Genomic DNA, 24057 nt, shown 5'->3' on the forward strand with positions numbered 1-24057 from the left:
TTCCATTTCACAATCCTTCTTAGTCACCTCATTTTATCACTACATCCACTGATGATGCATGTCTTTCTAAGACTCCTTATTTGTCTCCTAAACGCTTATCTTAAAAATGTTCCTTTCACTTCCACAAATTCTTTCTCTTGACATTCCTAATCACTTTTTCAAAAATGTCTCTTTTTTCTTCTTTCCTTTAGTCTCATTTGATCACACAGCTCCTTTACAAAACCTCAGTATGACGTTCATTCTGTTCACTAGTCTTTCAAATATTTCCAAATATCATTTTTGTTGCACAAGTCTTTACCGTTTCCTTCTTTTGCTTTCTCTTCCCATTTTCGCACTCACTGAAATCAACCTCAATCTCTTTTTTTTTTGTCTTCTTTCTTGTTTTGAGTCTCTATCACATCCTCTCAGCATTTTGTCTCGCTTTTTTATATTCCCTGTATTTCCATTCCTTGCCTTACTTACTTTCTCTCTCTCTCCTTTCTACAATCAGCCTCATTTTAGCATCATCTCAAACAATGCCTCAGTATTTCTCTCACTTCTTTTTTTTTTCTCATTTTATTACACGGTCCCATGATTTATTTTCAGGCCGTCACTCAGGCCGTCTTTCTCCACTTTGGCAGCCCTCTAGCAAGTTAGATGCTTTCATTCTTGCTTTTCTTTCTCCTTTTTTAATTACCTGATCATGCTCTGATTTAAAGAAGGAGAGCATGAGAGCATCTCTAAACAGGACCTCTTTCTTTCTCTCAATTTCTCTTTTCTTCATTTTATTTCTTATTTTATCACACGGCCGCTTGATCTTTCTTTATGCCGTCACTCTCAGGCCCGATTTCTCTCAATGTCTCTCCATTCCTTCGTCTGTTACTCTTGCGTTCATCCTCCTTTCATTACATTAAGCAGGCTTTAGTGAGGTACATTCTCTTGCTTTACTCGTTTCTTTCTTTAACTGCTTTTATTGTATCACACAATTACTTCAGAAATGTTTTTTTTTTTTTATATATATATATTTTGGTTTCTAATTTTAATCTCTCTCTTTCCTTGGCTTTGGATTTTTCTTTCCAGTTACTTGTTTTAACTTATCCCTCTCATCCCTTTCTGCTTTACTTTTTCTACTTTTGCTCTTAAAGTTTCGTTTTGTTTTGTTTTTAAGTGTAATGTATCCCCTCCCCCAACCCCCACCACTAAATCTTATTCTATCACACTGTCATGAGACTCCCTTAGAATGTTCCTCATGTTTTAAACATCTAAACATGGGTGAATGTAAACAAAAACACACATACACAGCTGTTTTGTTCCATATTGCACTTTATTTTGTTCCAGAACCCGGTGACGCTTCTGGAACCAGTCACCGTGATCGAAAGCTTATTGCTTTACTCATTCACATTATATTTTTATATTTTACATGAGTGGGATTCGGGGACAGTCTGCAATGTCACTATTGGGTAGTGCACAAAGAGAAAATACTGATCTCTCTGAGTAGAAAAACAAAAGCAGTGGACAAAAAGTGTTACGACGTATTTATACTGTACAGTTACAAGACAACATTCGGATACTGACATGTTGGAATGTCGGAAACAATAAAACAGACTCTAAAAGAGGCGAAGTGATACAAAAATAAGTCTAGTCTATGAGAGGACATAGCCTGAGGCACTGTGTCTGTCTCTCATGAGGCGGAGGGAGGCAGGTGAGGTGGGTGAGGTCATCATGTGATCACGTGAACGGGGTCGTCAGTGGTCCAGGATGCGCAGGTTTCCGGAGACGATTTTATTCTCCAGCATGGAGCCGGCTGGGATGTCGATCCTGTCCCCGTGATTGGCTATGATGATCACCGTTCCCTGTGGGGTCAAAGGGAAGGGTCAGAAATAAGACACTGACTAGGGAAGGGAAATAATTCAGTGCGGGCAGATGCCATCATTCATTATTCAGGCCTTCAGATGGCGCCTCAGCTTCAATATATAGCGATTTCATGAAGATGACCGATTGTTACAGTGAACCTTTTGTGGGATTGTCATTAACCGACAATTATGTCAAACAGTACATCAAAATAAATCAGCACCAATTCAGGGAACGGCATATTTCTTGCCGTATTGTCCAGGCAGAGGGACCGAGCTGAGAACGATGTGCTGCAAGTTAGAGCAATAAATGTGTTGACTAGTGAGGAGAGTGTAATGAAAGAGAGAGAGAAGGTTGGACGATGTGGAGTTGGTGAAGCAGGATGTAGATAGGATTAGTAAGGAGGAAGTGAGAGCAGCGATTAAGAGGATGAAGAATGGAAAGTCGGTTGGACCAGATGACATACAGGTAGAAGCATGGAGATGTTTAGGAGAGATGCAGTGGAGTTTTTAACAAGATTGTTTAACAGGATGCTGGAAGGTGAGAGGATGCCTGAGGAGAAGAAGTGGAGAATGGAGAAGGAGTGTGCTGGTACTGGGTTTTTAAGAATAAGGGAGATGTGCAGACCTGCAGTAACTACAGGGGAATTAAGTTGAACAGTCACACCATGAAGTTATGGAAAAGAGTATGGAAGCCAGGCTGAGAGACAAGGTGACCATCTGTGAGCAGCAGATGGTTCAATGCCGAGGAAGAGCACCACAGACGCCTTATTTGCTTTGAGAATGTTGATGGAGAAGTATAGAGAAGGTCAGAAGGAGTTGCATTGTGTGTTTGTGGATTTAGAGAAAGCGTACGACAGGGTGGAGAGAGGAGTTGTGGTATTGTATGAGGAAGTCAGGTGTGTCAGAGACGTATGTGAGGGTGGTGCAGGACATGTATGAGGACAGTGTGACAGCAGTGACGTGTGCAGTAGGAACCCCTAAATATACCAAGCCAAATTTTTACCCAGAAATGAAAAAAAAAACACAAGCGATCACTGCTCTGTTTAGGTTTCAAGTTCACTGCACTTTTGTTTAACTGTGTAACCTACTTGACTTTTAAAAAGTGAGAAGGTTAAGATTTCGTCACGTATATATTTTGGAACAGATATAGAATGGCATCGGATCACTTCTTTGCATTATGCTAGGTTATGTGACATTTTTAGCTGTACGTGTCCTCAGAGCCTTTTTAACCCGTGAGCTGTGATCAGAATAAAACTAGGATACGAACACGTTCTTATCCTCGTACACTTTACCTTCAGAGAAACGTTCTTCCCAAACGTCACGTCTCCGGAGACAGTCAGGTGATCCAGCTCCAGCATGTCAGGAATACTCTCGAAGCGTATCAGATATTCCTGAACCTGCATATTAGAAGACATTGAGAAATAAGACAGAGGTGTTGATTTTGGCTAAAATAATATAGCATGGGAGTGTTGTATGACTGTTTTTCGACACAAAATCTGACATCTACATGACCGAATACTTCTGTGTTGACAGGTTTGGAAAACTAGATGAAATGAAATGCCCTGTGTTGTGGATATTTGGACTGAAGAAACTAGCAATAAAAACATCAAATGTTTAAACTATTTGGTCTCAAATGTTGCCTCATATATCAGGAAAATAAACCCTATATTTTTTGTTAGCAAAATTGTTCGTTTTATTTTGTATATTCTTTTTTTTTCCAGATCACCTGTAAGCATGCCCTTGACTAAAGAGGAACGTCCTGAAATCTGACTGGATTTGTCACAAGCTTACGAGAAACACGGCGAGTGCATCACACACTCCACACTGCTGCTTATTAAACATATTAACCAATATAAAAAGTCTGAGAAGGTGCATCTCCATTGCTTATCATATGACTAAGGGTTTATTAGCTTTATGAGCTGTATAGATGTCAAAACATCCTTAATCTGTAATTTCCCTTCTTCATATTAAATAAATTAATGCTTTAAATTACAGTTATTAGTGAAGGGACAACGACTGATTTAATAAGACATTCGTCCTATTTACTGCCTTTGCTGATTAATGAACAGGGCATGAGCATGTTAATTACCAGAGCCTTTGGTTTACAGAGACGATGAGACGTCTTGCAGTTTTTAGATATCGGAGCTTATTCCCCAGACTCTAGAAGGTGCTGCATTCTGGTTTTTTTTTTTTTTTTTTTTAGAATTTAAGCACTCAATGTGTGCTGTATAATGCAGCCCAGTCTTAAACTTTAACTCCTGTAGCTCAGTCCCTGTAGACCTGAAAATCAACGTACTGCGGCTTTAATGAGCCTGACCTACATACCGCTGTGAACCAGCAAACACAACACACACACACAACAGAGAGTCCATGCAGATCTACACCGGCTACCGACCTAAAAAAAAAACCCCACCATGTCCTGTGTGCGATTATACAAAAATAAACTTCACTGAGTTGGGTGAAGCTCGAGCGGCTTTACAACCCACAAATCGAATCAAATTACATTTTTATTTGTTTTTTATTGATTTTTATTGTTTTATTTATTTTATTACACATTCATACAGAGTACGAAATGTAGTGAAATGCTTATTCTGATTATCCACCATGTAATAAAATTGTTATAAAAAACATTAGGTATGAAAGTAAATAAAAGTATAAAGTGTAACTATAAAGTATAAGGATGAATATTATATATTATACATATATGCAGTAACATTTCAACATTAACAGGAATGTCATATCCATACCCTTTCTGATTAATTCTGTATATATATTTTATTATATAATAAAAAAAAAAAAAAAATGCTAAAAGTAAATTTCAATGATTACTATCAACTATGCATTTTTTCTTGCTAAACAACATAAATATGTTTTAATATTAGATAGAGCTTTATCTGTTAAAGTCTGTGTATAAGCGGTTACAAAAGAACCTTCTGACCACACCACGCCTTCTGACTAATCAGATTCCAGAATTCCGTATCGACCGTTTTAACCGTTATCCAAAGTGCATGTTTTTTTGTTTCCTGAAGAAGATCTCCCATCTATAACAGCTCATTGTTTTCCACTACTCAGACGTTTCATAAGGAGTTTATAGAATTTTGAGAGAGAGACAGATTTGTTAACCAGCCTCAGGATCAACCAAACACAAAATTCTCCAAAACAGGAAGTGACCACTGCTTATAAAATCACAAACTTGTGTGTTGAATGTTGACTACAGTGATCACATGTTGTGGTTTTCACAAGCAAGAAAAATACTAATCTAAACAAATAAAATCAATAGATTTTACATAATAAAAGCTAAAGCCTAGCTCTTAGTGTAAAACTAATGCTGTCCAAATAGGCTTAATAATAGACATAACATAAACATAACATTATTATATTATAGCATTATGACAGGTGAAGTGAATAACTATCATGGCACCTGTTAGTGGGTGGAATTTATTAGGCAGCATTTTTGTCCTTAAAGTTGATGTGTTAGAAGCAGGTGTATATCAATATATATATTGTATTTACAGTTTTCCAACTAAATTTCCACCAGAAAACCTTTTTTAACCCCTTTATTTAACGTAGGACGGCACTGTTGGCGACTGTTACCTTGGTGAAGGAGCTGCCCAGTTTGACGTGTGGTGTTGTTGGGAACTCTCTCTTCTCGCTCATGGTGAGAGACCCCGCCTCCAGGCTGTACAGGTTAGACATGACCAATAGGAGGTCCGAGGTGGTTTTAACCGGGAGGAAGCGGCTTCGAGGAACATTGATGCCCAGAGCGTTTTCGAAGCACTTGATAGCGGCGCCTACAGCCGTCTCCAGCTGGATCACGTTCAGGCCACCGTTCAGAGTCTGAGAAAGAAGGAGAGCAGGAACGTTATTTATAGAGAATGTCTTTGTGCACATGGCAGCTCCAAATACTGTATGCGCATACAATATATTTAGCTAATATTAAAACTGCTGTAGTTGTCGTTTTCCCCTGATTAACAAATAACCTGGAAATTTTGGAAAATGGTTTAAACTACGATCTCAGGACTAGAGTATAGTGTGGCTGAGAAATGGCATTTGGGAAAAATGGAAAATTGGATACTTCCAAGTTATTTTATTATTTAACAGATTAAAGATCTAACTGTATTACCCAGTTAACAGCTTGTGTGTGTGTCTGACCTTCGGATTCACAATGATTTCCATGTCCATTGCGTTCTGCTGCTGCAGCCTCTTGATTGCCGCCAGAGAGATCCACAGATTGTTGGTGTTGAAGATCTTAAACTTGGAGACGGATTTGAACTCGTCCACGTGGGTTTTGGGAACCTGCGCGATCTCCAGTAACCTTAGCTTCCCCTCGTACTGAATCAGAGTTCCTCCCTGGATAAGGTGGAGAGAGTCGGGGTGAATGATATGACGAAATAAACTCTTGGTCAAAGTACCCTGGATTAAACTATACTTTAATAAACGTTCTTTATTCATTTTTTGCCACCGCAGCTTCTAATATGGAACTGTTTCTATGGTAACAACTTTGACATTGCATGTATTGCAGGTGTCCATAAAACTGGATTTACAGGGCAACTTGTAGAATTGATCTGTCGAGGTTTTCTGTAACAAGGCTTAACGTTTATGGAGGGAGTCTCCAGTGTCAGCACTTTGTACCACACCAAGGTAAAGCTGTAAAATGGGAAATTCTTCAGGACATGACAAGCTGCATTTTTGGTCATATTAACTTCAGGATAAAGGAAAGGATGAGGCCGGGGAGAAAAGCTGCTTTTATAACTGCTATAACACTTTTCATTACTGTTACTCAAACAATAAATATTACAGCTGGGCAATATGGTGATAGAATATAGATATAAAACACTTTTCTTTCACTTGTAATATGATTTTTTCTTTTTTTTTCTTTCTCTGACCTTGACGTCAGCTCTGGTCTTGTCCGTGACCTCCATGATGAACTCGCAGCGCTTGCCGTTGGGTTGGCTGACCAGGTGGTTAAGGATGTTCAGGTCCACAGTGGCACCCAGGTTATCGATGTTGGACACGAAGATGTACTCCTTCCCATCGGCGATGAGCTGCTCCAGCAGGCCCGAGTTATAGAAGCTAGCGTAGATGTCTCCGTGTCCGGGTGGATACCATCCTTCAGCGCTCTCTCCCACCATTTTCACATCCTTCGCCACGGGCAGCAGAGATTCCTTATTGATCCGGGGATACCTACAAAACAACAGAAATTCACCAATGATGTTTACTGGGTGAGGAATTTGGTTGCCCAGTTGGGTAAAAAAATACAATTAGGATTTACATTCCTATTTGATCTCCTTAAATACAATCATTACTGAGTGCTTTTTTTAAATACATGGAGGTGTTCACTGTGTAGCTTTTTCAGGTATTTGGAATATTAATATCCACAATGAGCTATTGTATAAATAGGGGGTCAATCACTAAAAGTATGTAGACCCTACTGGACTTAAATTATTATTTTTTTGCTAGTAGTAGTATTATGCTTTGTATGATTTTAATGAACTTGTACACACCGAATAGAGGACACGCTGAGCTAGAAACTAGTAAAAACATCCCACTTTCTCATCCTCTGACTCTTTGGTCAAGCATAACAGACTCCACCATATTGATTTTCCATTTTCATTTTACTTTCCATACTGGAAGTTTTCTTTGGGATGGGACCAAATGAGCTAGCCTTCACTCACCACATCTAAGATCCACATCTAAGATCACAATATGGTCTTTGTCAAAATCATTCACTTACACTTTCCTATTTTTCCTGCTTCCATCACATCAACAATGAGAAGTGACTGTTCACTTGCTGCCTAATATATCTCTTCAATAAGTGCCATTGTCATGTAATGTTTGGAAATGTGATTCATCAAACATCCACTTTACCTGTCGACGTTTTTACTGTTATGGCTGATCAGAAAATAGGTAAAGCAATGTAAATTGTGTTTTTATATACAGATTATTTATGACATCCCTTCTTTTCTCAAATATATATATACAAAATAAATCTTATTTTGGTGAAGTTTAATCACTAAATATTTGTTTTACTGATGCACCAAGTCTCAAATCAAGCACCAAAATCCGCCATGGCACACATCCGGCAATTAAAACCGTCTGTGTGGAAACATAGTAAAGGTTCGGTTTGGTGTCCTCATGATTTACATAATTTAAAAACTCTATGTTGAGGATGGTTTTGCTAGTAATAAACGTACATTCATAAACCCAAAAATTATTCATATTTGTCCATGCAATAAAATATATTTGTTGAACATATTTACGTTTTAGGCAAATTAATAAATAATTCGTTTGAGCTCTGGAATGTCTCTTTTTTTATATCCTTTTTTCTTTTTCTTTACTTTGCTTTGTATGTCAGTATGGTGTTCCAGGATGAATGCCATACACACATTTGCGAATTAAAATTTTTTGACAAACCTGTTTAATATTAACCCCTGCATGATGTTCTGCATCACAAGTATTTAATGGTACACTGCATTGTTATTTTAAGCAAACGTGACCAGGCCAGGTATTCACACCAACAGTTTAATGTGTGCCTTTGTCTCATGACAGTCTATGGTGTAGCTTTGCAAGTGTTTGTTTATTTATTGCCATACCAGCTTCCAGCTATTTCCCTGGGTCCATGTTGCAAGACAAAGCCTTTAAAAAATATATATTTAATTAGTTAGTGTGTGTGTTAGTGTGTGTGTGCGTTAGTGTGTGTGTGCGTTAGTGTGTGCGTGTGTGTTAGTGTGTGCGTGTGTGTTAGTGTGTGCGTGTGTGTTAGTGTGCGTGCGTTACCTGCTCTGGTTGAAGGTGTGTATGTTGACCCGGTGGTGTGTGTATTTCTGCAGGATCTTTTTGGTGTCCTCGTCAGTGTTAAACGAGTTCATCAGCACCAGCGGGACATCAGTGTTGTACGTCTTATTCAAGTGCTATGGGAGAAGGACATCAGCTAGGTGTCAGGTTAAGCTATTAAATTTCATACTTTAATGCATTTGGTGTGACGCGCGTATGCACCGTTTAGTCTCGGCTGTGTTTCAGTAATCACACGACCAGGTACAGCATCAAAGATAGAGGCCTTGTTTCTTTAGGGCTTCATTTTGCTCAAGCTAGTAAGAAATACACCAGATGATTATTAGATTATTTATAAAAAAAAAATATAAAAAAAACTAATTAGTCATAAACAGGATTATTATTATTAATTATTATTATTATTATATTTTATTACTATTTATAGTAGTATTGTACTAAAACACACATCAACTGGCCTTGATTGTCCGCTAAGGTCCCATATTGTTGGGTATTAATATTATTACTAGTAATAGTAATAATATGGATCATCATATTAGATATGTGTTCGTTTTTTTCTGGACCAGTAATGATCCAATATCCAATTAGTGTCATCCAGTTTGATTTTTTATATATTACAAATATGCATTCGGTGTTTAATTAAAACAGAGGCTCGAAATGATGAGAAATACGGAACTATCAGAAAAAACAGAAACCTAAAATAAAAAATAAAAAAAAGAGTTCAGAGTCTTTAGCACTAATGTAGTGTTAAACATTAAACACAGCTGAGGAACAGAAAAGTATTTATACAGCAAATCAATACTGCTCAGGCATTAACTAGATCTAATACCAATACACACATAGACCTAATCACCAGGAATGTGGATCCTCACACACTGAGATGTTTTTTTTGTTAGTGTTTGTGTGAAATTTGCATAATTTTCTATGAAACACATCTTAATAATGGAGTTATTGAGACACACTTTGTTAACTGGTCATCTTCGGGTATTGATGGCAAATCCTCCTCCATAACACGCATCCATGAAGTTAAATCTTCACTTGAAACAAACGGCTTTTAAAGGGAAACCTTTCGCTCACCAGAACTTGAGGCTGAGATCATGTTACTGCCATTGCGTAGAAATTGCATACGTCACTAAGTATATGTTGCGAGATGATTGGCAGTTGTCAATGGTAACCGGTATTTAACGATAATGTGCAGTAGTATAAATAGAAATTAATCCACTGAGCAAGATTTTTTATTTTTTTGCGGATTAGCGGAGTTCAGACGAGTAACAGCATGAAAAAAAACTTCCTGTATTAAGTTTTCATGCCGGCCTTGAAGACAAGGAGACTTCCTGCACTGCCAATAAACAAATCATCAAACGAATAAATGGAAACATCAATAAACATAAGGCAGGGTTGGTTAAAAGGCTTTCACTGCTGGCTTTCTGGCTATAATTTTTTCAAAAATTGTATCTTTGGGATACCAATTACAGACTGAAAATAAAAAGATATTTATAAGCCTGCCAGTGCGAGAAATGGAGGATAAAAACAGACCTAAGAAACGATGCCAATTTGACAGATTTATCAATGGTAATTCGAAAAAATTACTTTTTAGCTGTTTTAACAATTAAAAAAACGACAAATGTATTATTCGACATTGTTTTTATTTCTGCTGCTAGAAATGTTTACAGTGAACATTCCAGAAAAAAGTATATTCTGGCCTAAATTTTTAATTCATGAACGTAAATCTACTGCTGACCCGTTTTCCAATTCTCCAATTTTTATAAGTCCTATTGATTACACAGGTTTATACTGTTGTGATACATCACTGGACTCTAGTTGCCATATATGTGAGTAATCATAGACTTCTAGGAAAACAATACAATCCTGGAATATACACTATATGGACAAAAGTCATAGCATCCCATTCCACATAATATCCTCCACTCTTCTGAGAAGATGGGCTAGATTTCGGAGTGTGCTTGTGGAGATTTATTCAATCACAAGGCTGTAAGTAAAGTCAGGTACTGATGTAGGTGAGGTGAGGAGGACTGGGGTGCAGTCAGCGTTCACATTCATTCCAAAAGTGTTCAATAGGGTTGAGGGTCAGAACTCTTAAGCAGGCCACTTGATATCTTCCACTAAAACCCATGTAAAGCATATCTTCATGAAGCTGGAACAGGTTTAGATCTCCTAGTTCAAGTGATGAAAAGGTGTTACAGAACGAGAGAGAGAGAGAGAGAGAGAGAGAGAGAGAGAGAGAGAGAGAGAGACAGAGAGAAAGAGAGAGAGAGAGAGAGAGAGAGAGAGAGAGAGAGAGAGAGAGAGAGAGATGTAGCTATACCTCAGTGGTGAACATTCTCGTCTTTCTAACTCTCAAAGTGAGAAACAGAGCAGGCTGTGTTCTATCTGTCTCTCATTTCTCTACACCTCCCTTTCTCTCTCGCTCCACTGCACTTTCTTTTTCTTATTACTCTATACCTGTCTTTCAGTTTCTCTCTCTTGCGTCCTTTTTCTTTATCTCCTGCACTACACTCTCCCTCTCTCTCTCTCTCTCTCTCTCTCTCTCTCTCTCTCTCTCCACACCTCTTTCTCTGTAACTCTATCTCTCTATCTCCCAAATTTCTGTCCCTCTTTCACCTGATTTACTATGCAATAGTTCAGTGTTGCTCTAACTGTTGGCTGTTTCTCTCTGAATAAAGAAAAAAAATTGTTTACAGACTGCTACAGCAGGGGAAAGAGCAGAACCACATGGAGCTGATCTGAAAACATGTGCTAGTGATTTACATATCCAGGCTTGTGGATACAGCTCTCTCTCTCTGTCTCTCTCTCTGTCTCTCTCTCTCTCTCCCTCTCCCACTTCCTCTCTAATTCTCACACACACAGACACACATAAGCAAGCCTGGCTTTGTGTCCTTTGAGGCAGATGATGAAAGCACTTTCTAATTTCTAAGCACACAATGTGCTGAGACTGGAGTGACCAAGGTGTATAAATGTGTGTGTGTGTGTGTGTGTGTGTGTGTGTGTGTGTGTGTGTGTGTAGCAAATTCAACTTAAAAGTGACTATTCAGCGAAACACAATGCTCCACAGCTCTAGAGACATGTAAAGTGTACAAGGTCAACACTAGATGTGCGCACACAAGTCCACATCCTCACGAGCACGTTATCAATCGGCTGATTTTTTTACACCTGCTTCGGCCAATCAAATTACAAGAGACAGGACTTTTAGCCATCAACGCATTAGGTATAATTTCATCTTTATTACTTTTATCTTTATTTACCATTCATCAGAGTGTTAGGTTACTTTTCAACTGATGCATGATGCACTGGTGTGTGTGTGTACTGATTTAGAGTTATATGCTGCACTCAAGGACGGTAGCACTGCTCAGGAACTTTACAAATATGTAGCTCTGCAGTTCTCTACCACAAGATCAGTCTCCAGACACTAGTTGTTTATTTATACCTCATAGAAAAGGTGCTTTATATTTGTCACATGTACATTCAAATTCTTTCTTCGCATATCCCAGCAATGTAAGAAAGTTAGGAACAGAGCGCAGGGTCAAACATGTTACAGTAACCCCCGTTATCACAGAAGGTTAAGGCCCTTGCTCAAGGGCCCCAAGAGTGATAGCTTGGCGATACCAGGGCTTGAACCTCCGACCTTCCGATCAGTAACCCAGAGCTTTAACTACCAAGTTCCCACCTCCTCTTTGTCTGTGACACTTTATCTATTTCACACCCCAAACTTATACATACAAACAATTTGAAAATATTCTCAGTACTGATTCAGTGATGACCCTATGACCCAGTGATTTCTAATCCCACGTCTCTAATAACACTCCATAGACGTTTACACAGCTATAGCATCCAGCTGTTTCAGAATGAAAACAGACCCACATCCTGTGACTCACTAAAGGTGCCTCAATTTCGTACAGAATGTTAAACATATGCATGTGTATGATGGTTTAAGATATCCACATGCTTTTAGCCATACAATGTAGATGCAGACGTAACAAACACGGATTTCAGGTGCACTTTAGCATCTAAACCCCAGACAACCATTAAGCTATTCTGTTCTGTTTGGATTGCACAGTACATCGGAGGGGTCTCACCTCGATTTGCTTTACAGTCAGGTCCAGGAAGGTGTTCTCGTTTCGGACACTGATGAGACTTTTCGGGCCTTTGCAGCCCATACTGGTGCCCAGACCTCCATTCAGCTTCACCACCACCAGCTTGTTCAGGCTGTCGGCTACGTTCTCGGGTAAACCCTTCTCCTTGATCTTTTCATACGGCTGGATCTGGGGGGAAAATTAACAATAAGTATCGCATAATAAATATTTGGCTTTCTTTATTTACTTCGATTTAATAACTAGACATTAACAGTCAGTATTGTATATAGCTTAAATCGTACAGTGTGTATTGTATAGTGTGTATATCGTACAGTGTGTATCGTATAGCTCAAATCGTACAGTGTGTATATCGTAGTGTGTATCGTATAGCTCAAATCGTACAGTGTGTATATCGTAGTGTGTATCGTATAGCTCAAATCGTACAGTGTGTATATCGTAGTGTGTATCGTATAGCTCAAATCGTACAGTGTGTATATCGTAGTGTGTATCGTATAGCTCAAATCGTACAGTTTGTATCATATAGCTCAAATCGTACAGTGTGTATATCGTAGTGTGTATCGTATAGCTCAAATCGTACAGTTTGTATCATACAGCTCAAATCGTACAGTGTGTATATCGTAGTGTGTATCGTATAGCTCAAATCGTACAGTTTGTATCATACAGCTCAAATCGTACAGTGTGTATATCGTAGTGTGTATCGTATAGCTCAAATCGTACAGTTTGTATCATATAGCTCAAATCGTACAGTGTGTATATCGTAGTGTGTATCGTATAGCTTAAATCGTACAGTGTGTATATCGTAGTGTGTATCGTATAGCTTAAATCGTACAGTGTGTATATCGTAGTGTGTATCGTATAGCTTAAATCGTACAGTGTGTGTTGTATAGCGCAAATTGTACAGTGTGTATATCGTAGTGTGTATCGTATAGCTCAAATCGTACAGTGTGTATATCGTAGTGTGTATCGTATAGCTCAAATCGTACAGTGTGTATATCGTAGTGTGTATCGTATAGCTCAAATCGTACAGTGTGTATATCGTAGTGTGTATCGTATAGCTCAAATCGTACAGTGTGTATATCGTAGTGTGTATCGTATAGCTCAAATCGTACAGTGTGTATATCGTAGTGTGTATCGTATAGCTCAAATCGTACAGTTTGTATCATATAGCTCAAATCGTACAGTGTGTATATCGTAGTGTGTATCGTATAGCTTAAATCGTACAGTGTGTGTTGTATAGCGCAAATTGTACAGTGTGTATTGTATAGCGCAAATTGTACAGTCAGTATCGTATAGCTCAAATCCTAGTGTGTATTGTATAGCGCAAATTGTACAGTGTGTATTGTATAGCTCAAATCGTACAGTGTGTATTGTATAGCGCAAATTGTACAGTGTGTATTGTATAGCTCAAATCGTACAGTGTGTATTGTTTAGCGCAAATTGTACAGTGTGAATTGTATAGCGCAAATTGTAGTCAGTATCGTATAGCTTAAATCGTAGTGTGTATTGTATAGCGCAAATTGTACAGTGTGTATTGTATAGCTCAAATTGTAGTGTGAATTGTATAGCGCAAATTGTACAGTCAGTATGGTATAGCTCAAATCGTAGTGTGTATTGTATAGCGCAAATTGTACAGTGTGTATTGTATAGCTCAAATTGTACAGTGTGAATTGTATAGCTCAAATTGTACAGTAAGTATCGTATAGCTCAAATCGTAGTGTGTATTGTATAGCGCAAATTGTACAGTGCTTATTGTATAGCTCAAATCGTACAGTGTGTATTGTATAGCTCAAATCGTACAGTGTGTATTGTATAGCGCAAATTGTAGTCAGTATCGTATAGCTCATATCGTACAGTGTGTATTGTATAGCTCATATCGTGCAGTGTGTATTGTATAGTGCAAATCCTACTGTCAGTATTGTATAGCGCAAGCCGTACATTGTGTATTTTAGAGCGCAAATCAGACAGTGTGTATTGTATAGCTCAAATCGTAGTGTGTATTGAATCGCTTAAATAGTGCAAAGTGTATAGTAGAAGTCTATTCGTAAAGTGTGTATTTTTGAGCTCAAATCGTAGTGTGTATTGTATAGCGCAAATAGTACAAAGTGAATAGTAGAAGTCTAATATTAAAGTGTGTATTTTAGAGCTCAAATCATACAGTGTATATTGTATAGCGCAAATCGTAAAGTGTGTACTGCATAGCTCAAATCATGCAATGTGTATTGTTAATCCATCCAGTTCAGGGCTGATGGTGACTGTACGAAAGTGTGTGATGCTGCTTCACTGCCTACACTATCAGCTTACAACCATAACACACTAGCACTTAAAAAGAAAATACATTCAGAAATACTAAGAATGAGTTCTCTGTGTTGCTCTGGATTTTATCCATCTCTCTCTCTCTTTCTTTCATCCCTCCAGTTTCCCAGAAGTCTGCAGGCCGCATGCCACGAGGTTACACGTCCTCCAGATGTGAACAAGCTGAGTCAGAGAGAACGTAAGACACTCATTGAGCAATCTTCCGAGAAGGGGTGTAGTACTGTGCTAACAACGACTCGTTCTGGTACCGTGAAAACAAACAGGCAGCAGGAAGTGATGGAGACAGAAACAGGGAATAAAAACAATACAGGAAGGAAAATTAATGACTTCCATAAGGTCAGACTGTTCTTGTACTTGTTCCAGTGTAATATATGTTCACTACACTCCACTATAAGCTGGACACACGGATGGTGCTCTCACCGCCATTCTGCAGATGTCCTTTTCACACGTTTCTCCTGTATGTATGCTGAATCGCTTTTGTACGCTACAACTTTAAAGAGAATAGCAAAACAGAACAAGAAACAGCAATGGATGGAACTCCATGTTCTGTAAATAGACTGGTCATGTTTGTGAAGTAGCACAGCTGTATACTCAATCTCACTCAACCCAAGTATCTGGACACTTGAATATCACACCCAAATATGCCTATTCCAAAACCACAGATTTGCTGTTAAAACCACAGATTTGCTGTTAATGTAATCTCCATTCGTCTGGAAAGGATTTCCACTTGAGTTTGGAGAAGGTCTGCAGTCGATGTTTTAAATTATCACAAAGATGTTCGGTGTGGTTGAGATCAAGGCTTTCTTTAAGATGCACTCCAAACTTTACACACCATCTCTTCACTGAGAGCAGAGACACTATCATGCTGATACACGTTTGGGCCTCTTAGTACCAGTACAGGGGAAAATGTACGTCACATCACATGAAGACACAATTTTTGGTACAATTCTGTGGAACCAGTTTGGGGAAGTGATGGTCAGGAGTCCACATAGTTTTGGTCCCAGTCGGTCTGTTAGGAACACCTGTACACCTGCTTATTGTTAAAATTATCCAATTAGCATTAAAAAAGCTTTCAGAGCTTCAGTTAATGTTCAAATCAAACATCAAAAATCTGAGGAAATGTGATCTCTGTGTGACTCTGACCACCGTGCTCGTGCATTTCTGAAACTACTGATCAAAAGAAACAGAAACATCCTGCAAGCCGCAGATTTGCAACTAGAAAACATTTACATTTAATTTTCTCAAAGACATTTATCCAGAGTGACGTTTCATGATCTCATTTATGTGACGGAGCAGCTTAAGGGGTTATGGGCCTTGCACAGGGGACCACTAGTGAGGGTTTGAGGACCTGGGATTTGATCTCACGACCTTTCGATTAGTCCAGTATCTTAACCTCTAATCTACCACCTCCACATCTATAGTGTATACCTACTTCTTATTGGTGGTACAGTGTTTAATTATTTTTAATTGTTGTATGTGTTTTAACGGTATGTATTGTGTATTTCAAATGTCATCTAAGGTGGGCATAAATTTATTATTATTATCTTGCTCATGAAAGAGCATCCAAAGAAAATGGGCAGACTGCCTTAAACTCATAGCAAACTCAAATCATCCACGCTTTATATCAGTCATGAGCAGAAAAGCATCTCGGATACATCTCAGTGCATCAAGTTTTGAGGTAGAATGACTCCCCCGATGGTTTCTTGACTCGTCGGTGCATGATTTTCTACTTTGTGCTCCTGTCACATGATTGGCTGACAGGATAATTGTATAAATAAACACAGAACCAAGGGTTTCCAATAACAATTAAAGTGAGGGCATGTAAAAAATGAAAAACTCCCAGGTTAGGGTTATTCCACATTTTCATCTAAATATCCCGGTCAAAAAAAAGCCAGTGTAACGCGTCTCTTAACTGTAATTCTTAAATGAACCATTCTCACCTGCCAGTGTATCTTAGCAGAAAGATACAGTGATCTTATACAATCTGACTACAAGAATAATGAGCATCTGAAGGGAATTGAGTTGTTATTAAATGACATGTTATTTCTCAATGACTTGCCTGTTGGGTGGAGAGTTTTTATTGCCCAGTAATTCAGGCTTGGTTTTTTTTCCCTCTAATTCTTCCAAAAAAAAGCTAAATGACGTGTGTGTGTGTGTGTGTGTGTGTGTGTGTGTGTGTGAATATGTAAGAGATAAACTTCTTTAATGAGTCATACCTTAACTAGGTACATTCCCGCCATCACTTCCTTGTGTGTGTACACATTATTTGAATTCATTCGATGATATTGAATGAGGAAATGTCCCTGAATGTACCTTGGAGCAGTGGTCCCCAACCCCCGGGCTGTGGATCGGCACCAGTCCGTGGGTTAATTGTTACCGGGCCGCACAGAAAGAATACATAACTTACATTATTTCCGTTTTATTTATAATCTGATTCTGAACGATGTTTTATTTTGGAAAATTACCAGATTTTCTCCGCCACATCTGTCTATGACTCACTCTTGATGCATGTCATGATGTTTGTCTCGGTCACATGTCTTACCTCCATCTGCTTCCTTCTTAAAGAGGTTGAATTGAAACCCCCAAGCGAGCAAAATGAACAAAAATCAACATAGTGGATTCATGTTTATTATTATATTTAGAAAACACCAATTTTTATGCCGGTCGTATCATTTAATTTTATTGTATTTATTCCCCACACCTTAAAGGCCGGTCCGTGAAAATATTGTCTGACTGTGGCGCAAAAAAGTTTGGGGACATCTGATGTAAAGAACAAGTGACCAAGTTCTACTTTAAAGTAATGGCACCACTATCCAGAGCACTTTAGAGCTTCCTGTGTCAGCTGTGTAAAGCAGTCAAATGAGCTGTTAAAAGTGTGTGTACAACTATAATTTTATTATTGACATAAAAAAGGCTTAGAAATATGGGAATAATCTTATGTTTGTTATATAGTAAGATAAGAAAATCGAACAGCTTTCAACTGTAGTTTTTTTACTTTTGCGCTCTGTAGTCCAGAAAACATGTCGGATATCAGGATGTGAAATTTCCGACTATAATTCCTATAATTTCCTGAATGTTAGTAAAAAAAAAATGTGAATGTAAGTATTTTCAATAGTCCTGATACATTATTCTGTCGTCACAGCGGCGAAAACGACAGGCTTAAAGAACATGCTTGCTGACATTCTTGTTCGTTGTTAATACAGCACAGACACTTTTTTTTTTTTTTTTTTAAAGGTGAGGGTTTATTTTTAGACTCTTCATGGTGTATGGTTTAGTATGTGGAGCCCTTGATGAATGATCTCTATGACTTTAGCTTGGATTAGATGTTAAACTTTTATCCAGGGTGTAATAGAGTAGCGCGAGGTTACGTAAGCAGAAATAGGACAGAGCCCTGAAAGTTATTCAAGCTGCAATGTCCTTAAAAATAACGTACGCATTAAACGCTGCTGGCTGTATAGAACAAGTCAAAGGTAAAGGTTTTGGTGAAGCATTCATTTTAGGCATTTTGATGTAACAAAATATATATTTCTATCCGATATTGGTCAAACATTTAATGTTGTGGAGAAGCAAGTTCCTGTAATCACGTTTTTGCAGCTATAAAAAAAAGTCGCTCCTTTATCAAGAGCATTTTATTGCACTCTTTAGCAAAAAAGGGGACATAAAAATAACAGGATGTCAAGATACTGCACGTTACGTGAAACGTATGATGTCCCTGTGAATAAGCTGTTACTATAGAAATGGTAACATATGTACTGTAGAATATTTAAATAATATTGATAAATATTGAAAAATATAAATGGGTTAAATGGGTTTCTGGGACAGAGACACGTTATTTGCTAAAATCAGCAAAGAACACGGAATAGACTCATAAACAGGATTACAGATTTCATAACAGTCTAAGGTTTCCCTTCAGAAGGTGACAGCATTCCAGAAATTAATAATTATTAAGAAATTAATAATTTGATGTATGCACAGTTTCGTTGCGTTTGTTTGTACAAGCAAAACACAGCTCTTTTCTGTGTTACAAGCCCTGAAATTTGAACAGGGGGAAAAATAAATAAAAGGATAGCCTCACATGGCTCAAAAGGAGGTTCCCCCCCTACCTGAATGTACGGGTTATATAAATAAAACGCATTACCTTAATAAAGCACCAATAGTGTGTTTACACTGTATGGGTATATAAACCTCCATTTTTCTTCCTTGATGTTTATTTTCTCTACAACTTTATCAGTTTAAACACTTGGAAAGTTTATACAGGGTTTATCAGCACAATACAAAATTAGCTAGTTATATAGCCATCTGTTTATCGTTAAAACCACACACACACAAACACAGAATGTGGTTTACTGTTTACCCCATTACAGCGTTAATCATTGGACGTTTCTGAAATGCTTGAAATGTCAGCTTTACCCAGGACACTTACATTGGTGAATATGTCACGATCATTTTTAAATTTCAAGAAGTCAGGGTGACATTCCAACACGGTTTATATATATATATATATATATATATATGGTGTTCTATAATTCCGTTTACAGATTTTAGATTGATGCTTTACTAAGTCTACAGTAGAGATAAAATATGACTCCAGTAAAAGTGCCTTCTTTAAACTTTCAATTAAGTAAAAGTACAAAAGTATTTGACTTCAAATGTACTTTAAGTATCCAAAGTACTATGAATTATTACAGCTATTATGTTCCTATTATCATTTTTGCTTAATCAACTCAGTTTATGTGAACATTTTTATATTATATTTTTTATTCCAAATGATATTAATGAGTCAAAACACCGATTGAAATCTATTCAAATTATCATGCGCCCAAAAGCTGCTTTTCAACTACTTTAACAAATCCTGCAAATAAAGTCTAGAGTTTCTTTATAATTTATTCCTCTCTTGCTGTTGAACTGAAGCTGAACTGTATGTTGGTGATAAGTAGATACACCAAGTGCCGATCAGAACGAGTTGGTGCCACTCTGATTGGTGGTTTGCTACGTATTTGACCAGTTCCGTTTTTTTATCCGCTCATGAATAAAAGGAACGACTGATTTAGCAAAATGTAGTTGGGTAAAAAGTACGATATTTGACTTTGAAATGTGAAGTTATAAAAAAAAAGTCTCTTCAAATGGAAACACTTCAGTAAAACGCCATAAATGTAGAATGAAGTCAACAAATCATGTATCTGAATTGTTGAGAGAAAGATTTTGATATTTAGATTATATACTACTATACAATGTTATAGATGTTAAAGATGATGTTAAAGGACTTATTTCAAGGTTCATGTTTCGCTCACACACTCATGATCATTACTCAACCCTCCCCTTCCACTCTCTCTCCCTCTTTCCCTCCTCCACTAGCTCTGTTGTGGATTATCCCCACTCAGGAATGGTTTTTACACCGGTCCGCCTACAGTCACTGTGTAACAGCTCTCGGTGGGCGTTCAATAAGATCTCTGAACCTGGTGACATCACTGTGTGTCACAAAAAATTTAACAAGTCCACACCCTACGTGCTGCAGTTTTCATGCTTGCAACATGACATCAGAATTTCCTGCTTAAAGAGACAAAGACTAAACACCCAAACTTGAGAGGATTGACAGGTAAAGGTGTGACCCGAGACCACGATCCTGCTAGACCTAATAAAATTAATAATCACAGGAGGTTTTCAGTCTCATGACACAGGCAAAAGTGACTATATATGACTACATGTAAAGTGAATATATATACAGTACAGACCAAAAGTTTGGATACACCTTCTCATTCAAAGAGTTTTCTTAATTTTCATGACTATGAAAATTGGAGAGTCACACTGAAGGCATCAAGGGCTATTTGACCAAGAAGGAGAGTGATGGGGTGCTGCGCCAGATGACCTGGCCTCCACAGTCACCGGACCTGAACCCAATCGAGATGGTTAAGGGGTGAGCTGGACCGCAGAGTGAAGGCAAAAGGGCCAACAAGTGCCAAGCATCTCTCGGGAAACTCCTTCAAGACTGTTGGAAGACCATTTCAGGTGACTACCTCTTGAAGCTCATCAAGAGAATGCCAAGAGTGTGCAAAGCAGTAATCAAAGCAAAAGGTGGCTACTTTGAAGAACCTAGAATATGACATTTTTCAGTTGTTTCACACTTTTTTGTTATGTATATAATTCCATATATAATTCCACATGTGTTCATTCATAGTTTTGATGCCTTCAGTGTGAATCTACAATTTTCATAGTCATGAAAATAAAGAAAACTCTTTGAACGAGAAGGTGTGTCCAAACTTTTGGTCTGTACTGTATATATTTAGGCCAATGAGGATAAACATTAAAGAGCAGTTATAAGGACACATTTATATTTAATTTATATATAATGGACATTCTGTGCCACCTAGATGAGGATGGGTTCCTTTTTGAGTCTCAGAAAGTTTTTTCCTCATACTATCTAAAAATGATTTGAATATAATGCATATTCTTAATCTATCAACTTCTATAAAGCAGCTTTATAAATAATATTGACTTAAATTATACACTATATATAAGGTTTTCGACACCTGAGCAATATTGTTATGTGCTTTTTAAACATCCCATTCCGCATTAAGTCCCAATTTGATGTTATAAGATGAACTAGATTTTGGTATGTGAAGATTTATTCTCATTCATCAACAAGGCTGTAAGTAAAGTCAGGTAGTGATGTAGGTGAGGTGAGGAGGCCTGGGGTGCAGTCAGCGCTCACATTCATTACAAAGGTGTTCAGTAGGGTTGAGATCAGAGCTCTACAGCAGAAGATCTTTCACTCCATCCAATGTAAACCATATCTGTATGGAGCTGGCTTTGTGCACAGGGGTATTGTCATGCTGGGACAGGTTTAAATCTTCTAGTTCAAGTGAAGGGAAGATTTCATGCTACCACATCCAACGACGTCCTATACAATTGTGTGCCTCCAACTTTGTGGTTACAGTTTTGGGACAGTGCCCCTCCTTTCTGAGTGTATATAATTGAGTGAGGGGATTTTTTGACGCATTGACGCGACCGTGCAAATGAGCGGGGAGTAAATATGCCGCCCTGTCGCTAACGCCTAAAGTTTAAAACAGAGCGTGCGCTCGGCCCTGATTGATGGCTTACTGAGTGCTTAGCCAGTTAAGTAAATATTTGAATATTCGAAAAATGTTTTACTTTGAAATGTAGTGAAGTTAAATTAAAGGTTTTCCCAAATGGTAATACTTGAATAAAGTACAGATACACGAAAAAACGACTTAAGTACAGTAACGATTTACATTGACTTTGTTACAGTCCACCACTGAAAAAGATACGATGGAAATATATATATATATGTATATGTATCATGACTCTCAAAGACAGTTCCACGAAGCACAATACTTTATTTGATATAACTATAGGTTCTAAGCTAAGCTTCTGCTTGCATTTACATGTGAAAAAAATTTACTCAATAATTTAATACTTTTTTGGCAAATGGGCAGAGAAATAAGGAGATAAATACATTGTCAAAGAAAAAAAAAAGTGCGATATCCAAAATATCTTTGAAACCTGTATTGTGGCAGAACTGATCACTGTATCGATATAAAACAGTTACATTTCCCAGTCCTGCGTGTACGTTTATAATAGATTGAGTTAAAGGTTTCTCTTACCGAGTCCTCGGGTGGTCTGTTAATTTTGGCCCATTCCACTGACGGTCCTTTAACCTGCAGGAAGCGGTGGAAAAGCTTTTGAAAGCCCTCGAAATCCTTCTTGCAGATCTGTGGAAAATGGAATAGAGAGACAGGGTTTTACATTAGTGTTTATACACACTGATATCTCATTTTATTTATTTAATTGAAGGTGCATTTTTTTTTTTTTTAGTTTAAAACATCATTCGTTTGCAGCTTGTCGCTTATTAAAGACGGTAATGAAAGAGGCTTCGTTTCGGAAATTATCCCTCCACCGACACTCTGCATAAGATCATCTTCAAATAAAACCGGGTGTAGGGTTTGAATGTGAAAAACACATTATACAGCCATCTCTGAATAGAGAATGTGAGGTAAAAACGTGTTCATGAATCTTCAGCCCCCCCCGCACCTCATTCAACCCTCCCTTTCTGCACCACATGGACGGAGACCCAGCTGCACACAGACACAGAGGGCGGGGCGTCAGGACACAACGTAAATATTCGGAGGCGAAAGGCGTGTTAGTTGACTATGCGAATGTGGTAAAAATCTGTGTGTTCTGTAAACATTTGGAATTAGGTCCACGTACACATGATGCAATGCGTCAGTTCTTCTTGTTTGGGTTAGCAGGGTGTGTACTGTGTACCGCAGTATCCATCTGCCAGTACATTAATGCATAAAAGCATATGTGTGTGTGTGTGTGTGTGTGTGTGTGTGTGTGTGTGTGTGTGTGTGTGTGTGTGTGTGAAAGAGCGTCTTACACACTAGCTCAGTATTTGAGCTCTTTTGGAGCTTATAAGGAGAGGACTGTGTTATATGACACACACACACACACACACACACACACACACACACACACACACACACACACACACACAGTCAAACAAACACACATTATGTGTGTTTTTTATTTGGTATTATTTTTTTAAAACAACTCTGCGCCACAGATTAATGGTCCAAGAACCACCAGCAGATCTGTGAAGCATTGCTGGATGCTTTATTTAATTAAATTGTTTAATCCAAACCTCAGTAAAACACAACACGCTGGCCTACTGTGTTGAAAATAGATTCTTAATGGGTTCATTTGGGTAATAAAGGATTCCTTGCTACCTGAAGGGTTCTCCCCAAGCAGCGTTGTCAGTTAGTTCTTATTTTCAGGTACTCAAAAAAATTTTCTGTATTACGCCACAAAGTAATGTGCACTTTAAACATTAGTTATAGGTCAAATAGTGGCATGATTTCTGAAGGCTGGAAAAGGAAATAGTGTGTGGAAAATCACGCAGTCATCAAAACAAACAGATGAATCCATATACGCTGTTAAAAGTGCTGCTGCTGTGGAGCAAGACACGCCCCCCCTGGGGGTGGGGCATATTT

At 38.1% G+C, this 24057-nt stretch overlaps 1 protein-coding gene and 1 long non-coding RNA gene across 4 annotated transcripts in view; one reads left to right on the forward strand and one right to left on the reverse strand.

Moving 5' to 3' along the window:
* Window positions 1-979: 979 nt before the first annotated feature.
* Window positions 980-5105, forward strand: LOC310727960. Its single transcript, XR_014534134.1, has 2 exons — window positions 980-4438; window positions 4563-5105. It is a non-coding gene; the product is annotated as an uncharacterized lncRNA (long non-coding RNA).
* The window catches only part of ugp2b (UDP-glucose pyrophosphorylase 2b), a 29816-nt gene continuing 7043 nt past the window's right edge, over window positions 1285-24057 (reverse strand). For all 3 annotated transcript variants that reach the window (XM_083544751.1, XM_083544752.1, XM_083544750.1), the window contains exons 3-10: window positions 22669-22776; window positions 12716-12901; window positions 8610-8743; window positions 6719-7016; window positions 5985-6182; window positions 5427-5669; window positions 3125-3229; window positions 1285-1832 (exon numbers count right to left, since the gene is read on the reverse strand). In XM_083544751.1, the coding sequence (XP_083400877.1) occupies window positions 1725-1832; window positions 3125-3229; window positions 5427-5669; window positions 5985-6182; window positions 6719-7016; window positions 8610-8743; window positions 12716-12901; window positions 22669-22776 (1380 nt within the window). In that variant the 3' untranslated portion in view covers window positions 1285-1724. The remainder of the gene's footprint in view (window positions 1833-3124; window positions 3230-5426; window positions 5670-5984; window positions 6183-6718; window positions 7017-8609; window positions 8744-12715; window positions 12902-22668; window positions 22777-24057) is intronic.

Source organism: Silurus aristotelis (genome assembly GCF_946808225.1).
Source record: "Silurus aristotelis genome assembly, chromosome: 6".
NCBI classification, from domain to species: domain Eukaryota; kingdom Metazoa; phylum Chordata; class Actinopteri; order Siluriformes; family Siluridae; genus Silurus; species Silurus aristotelis.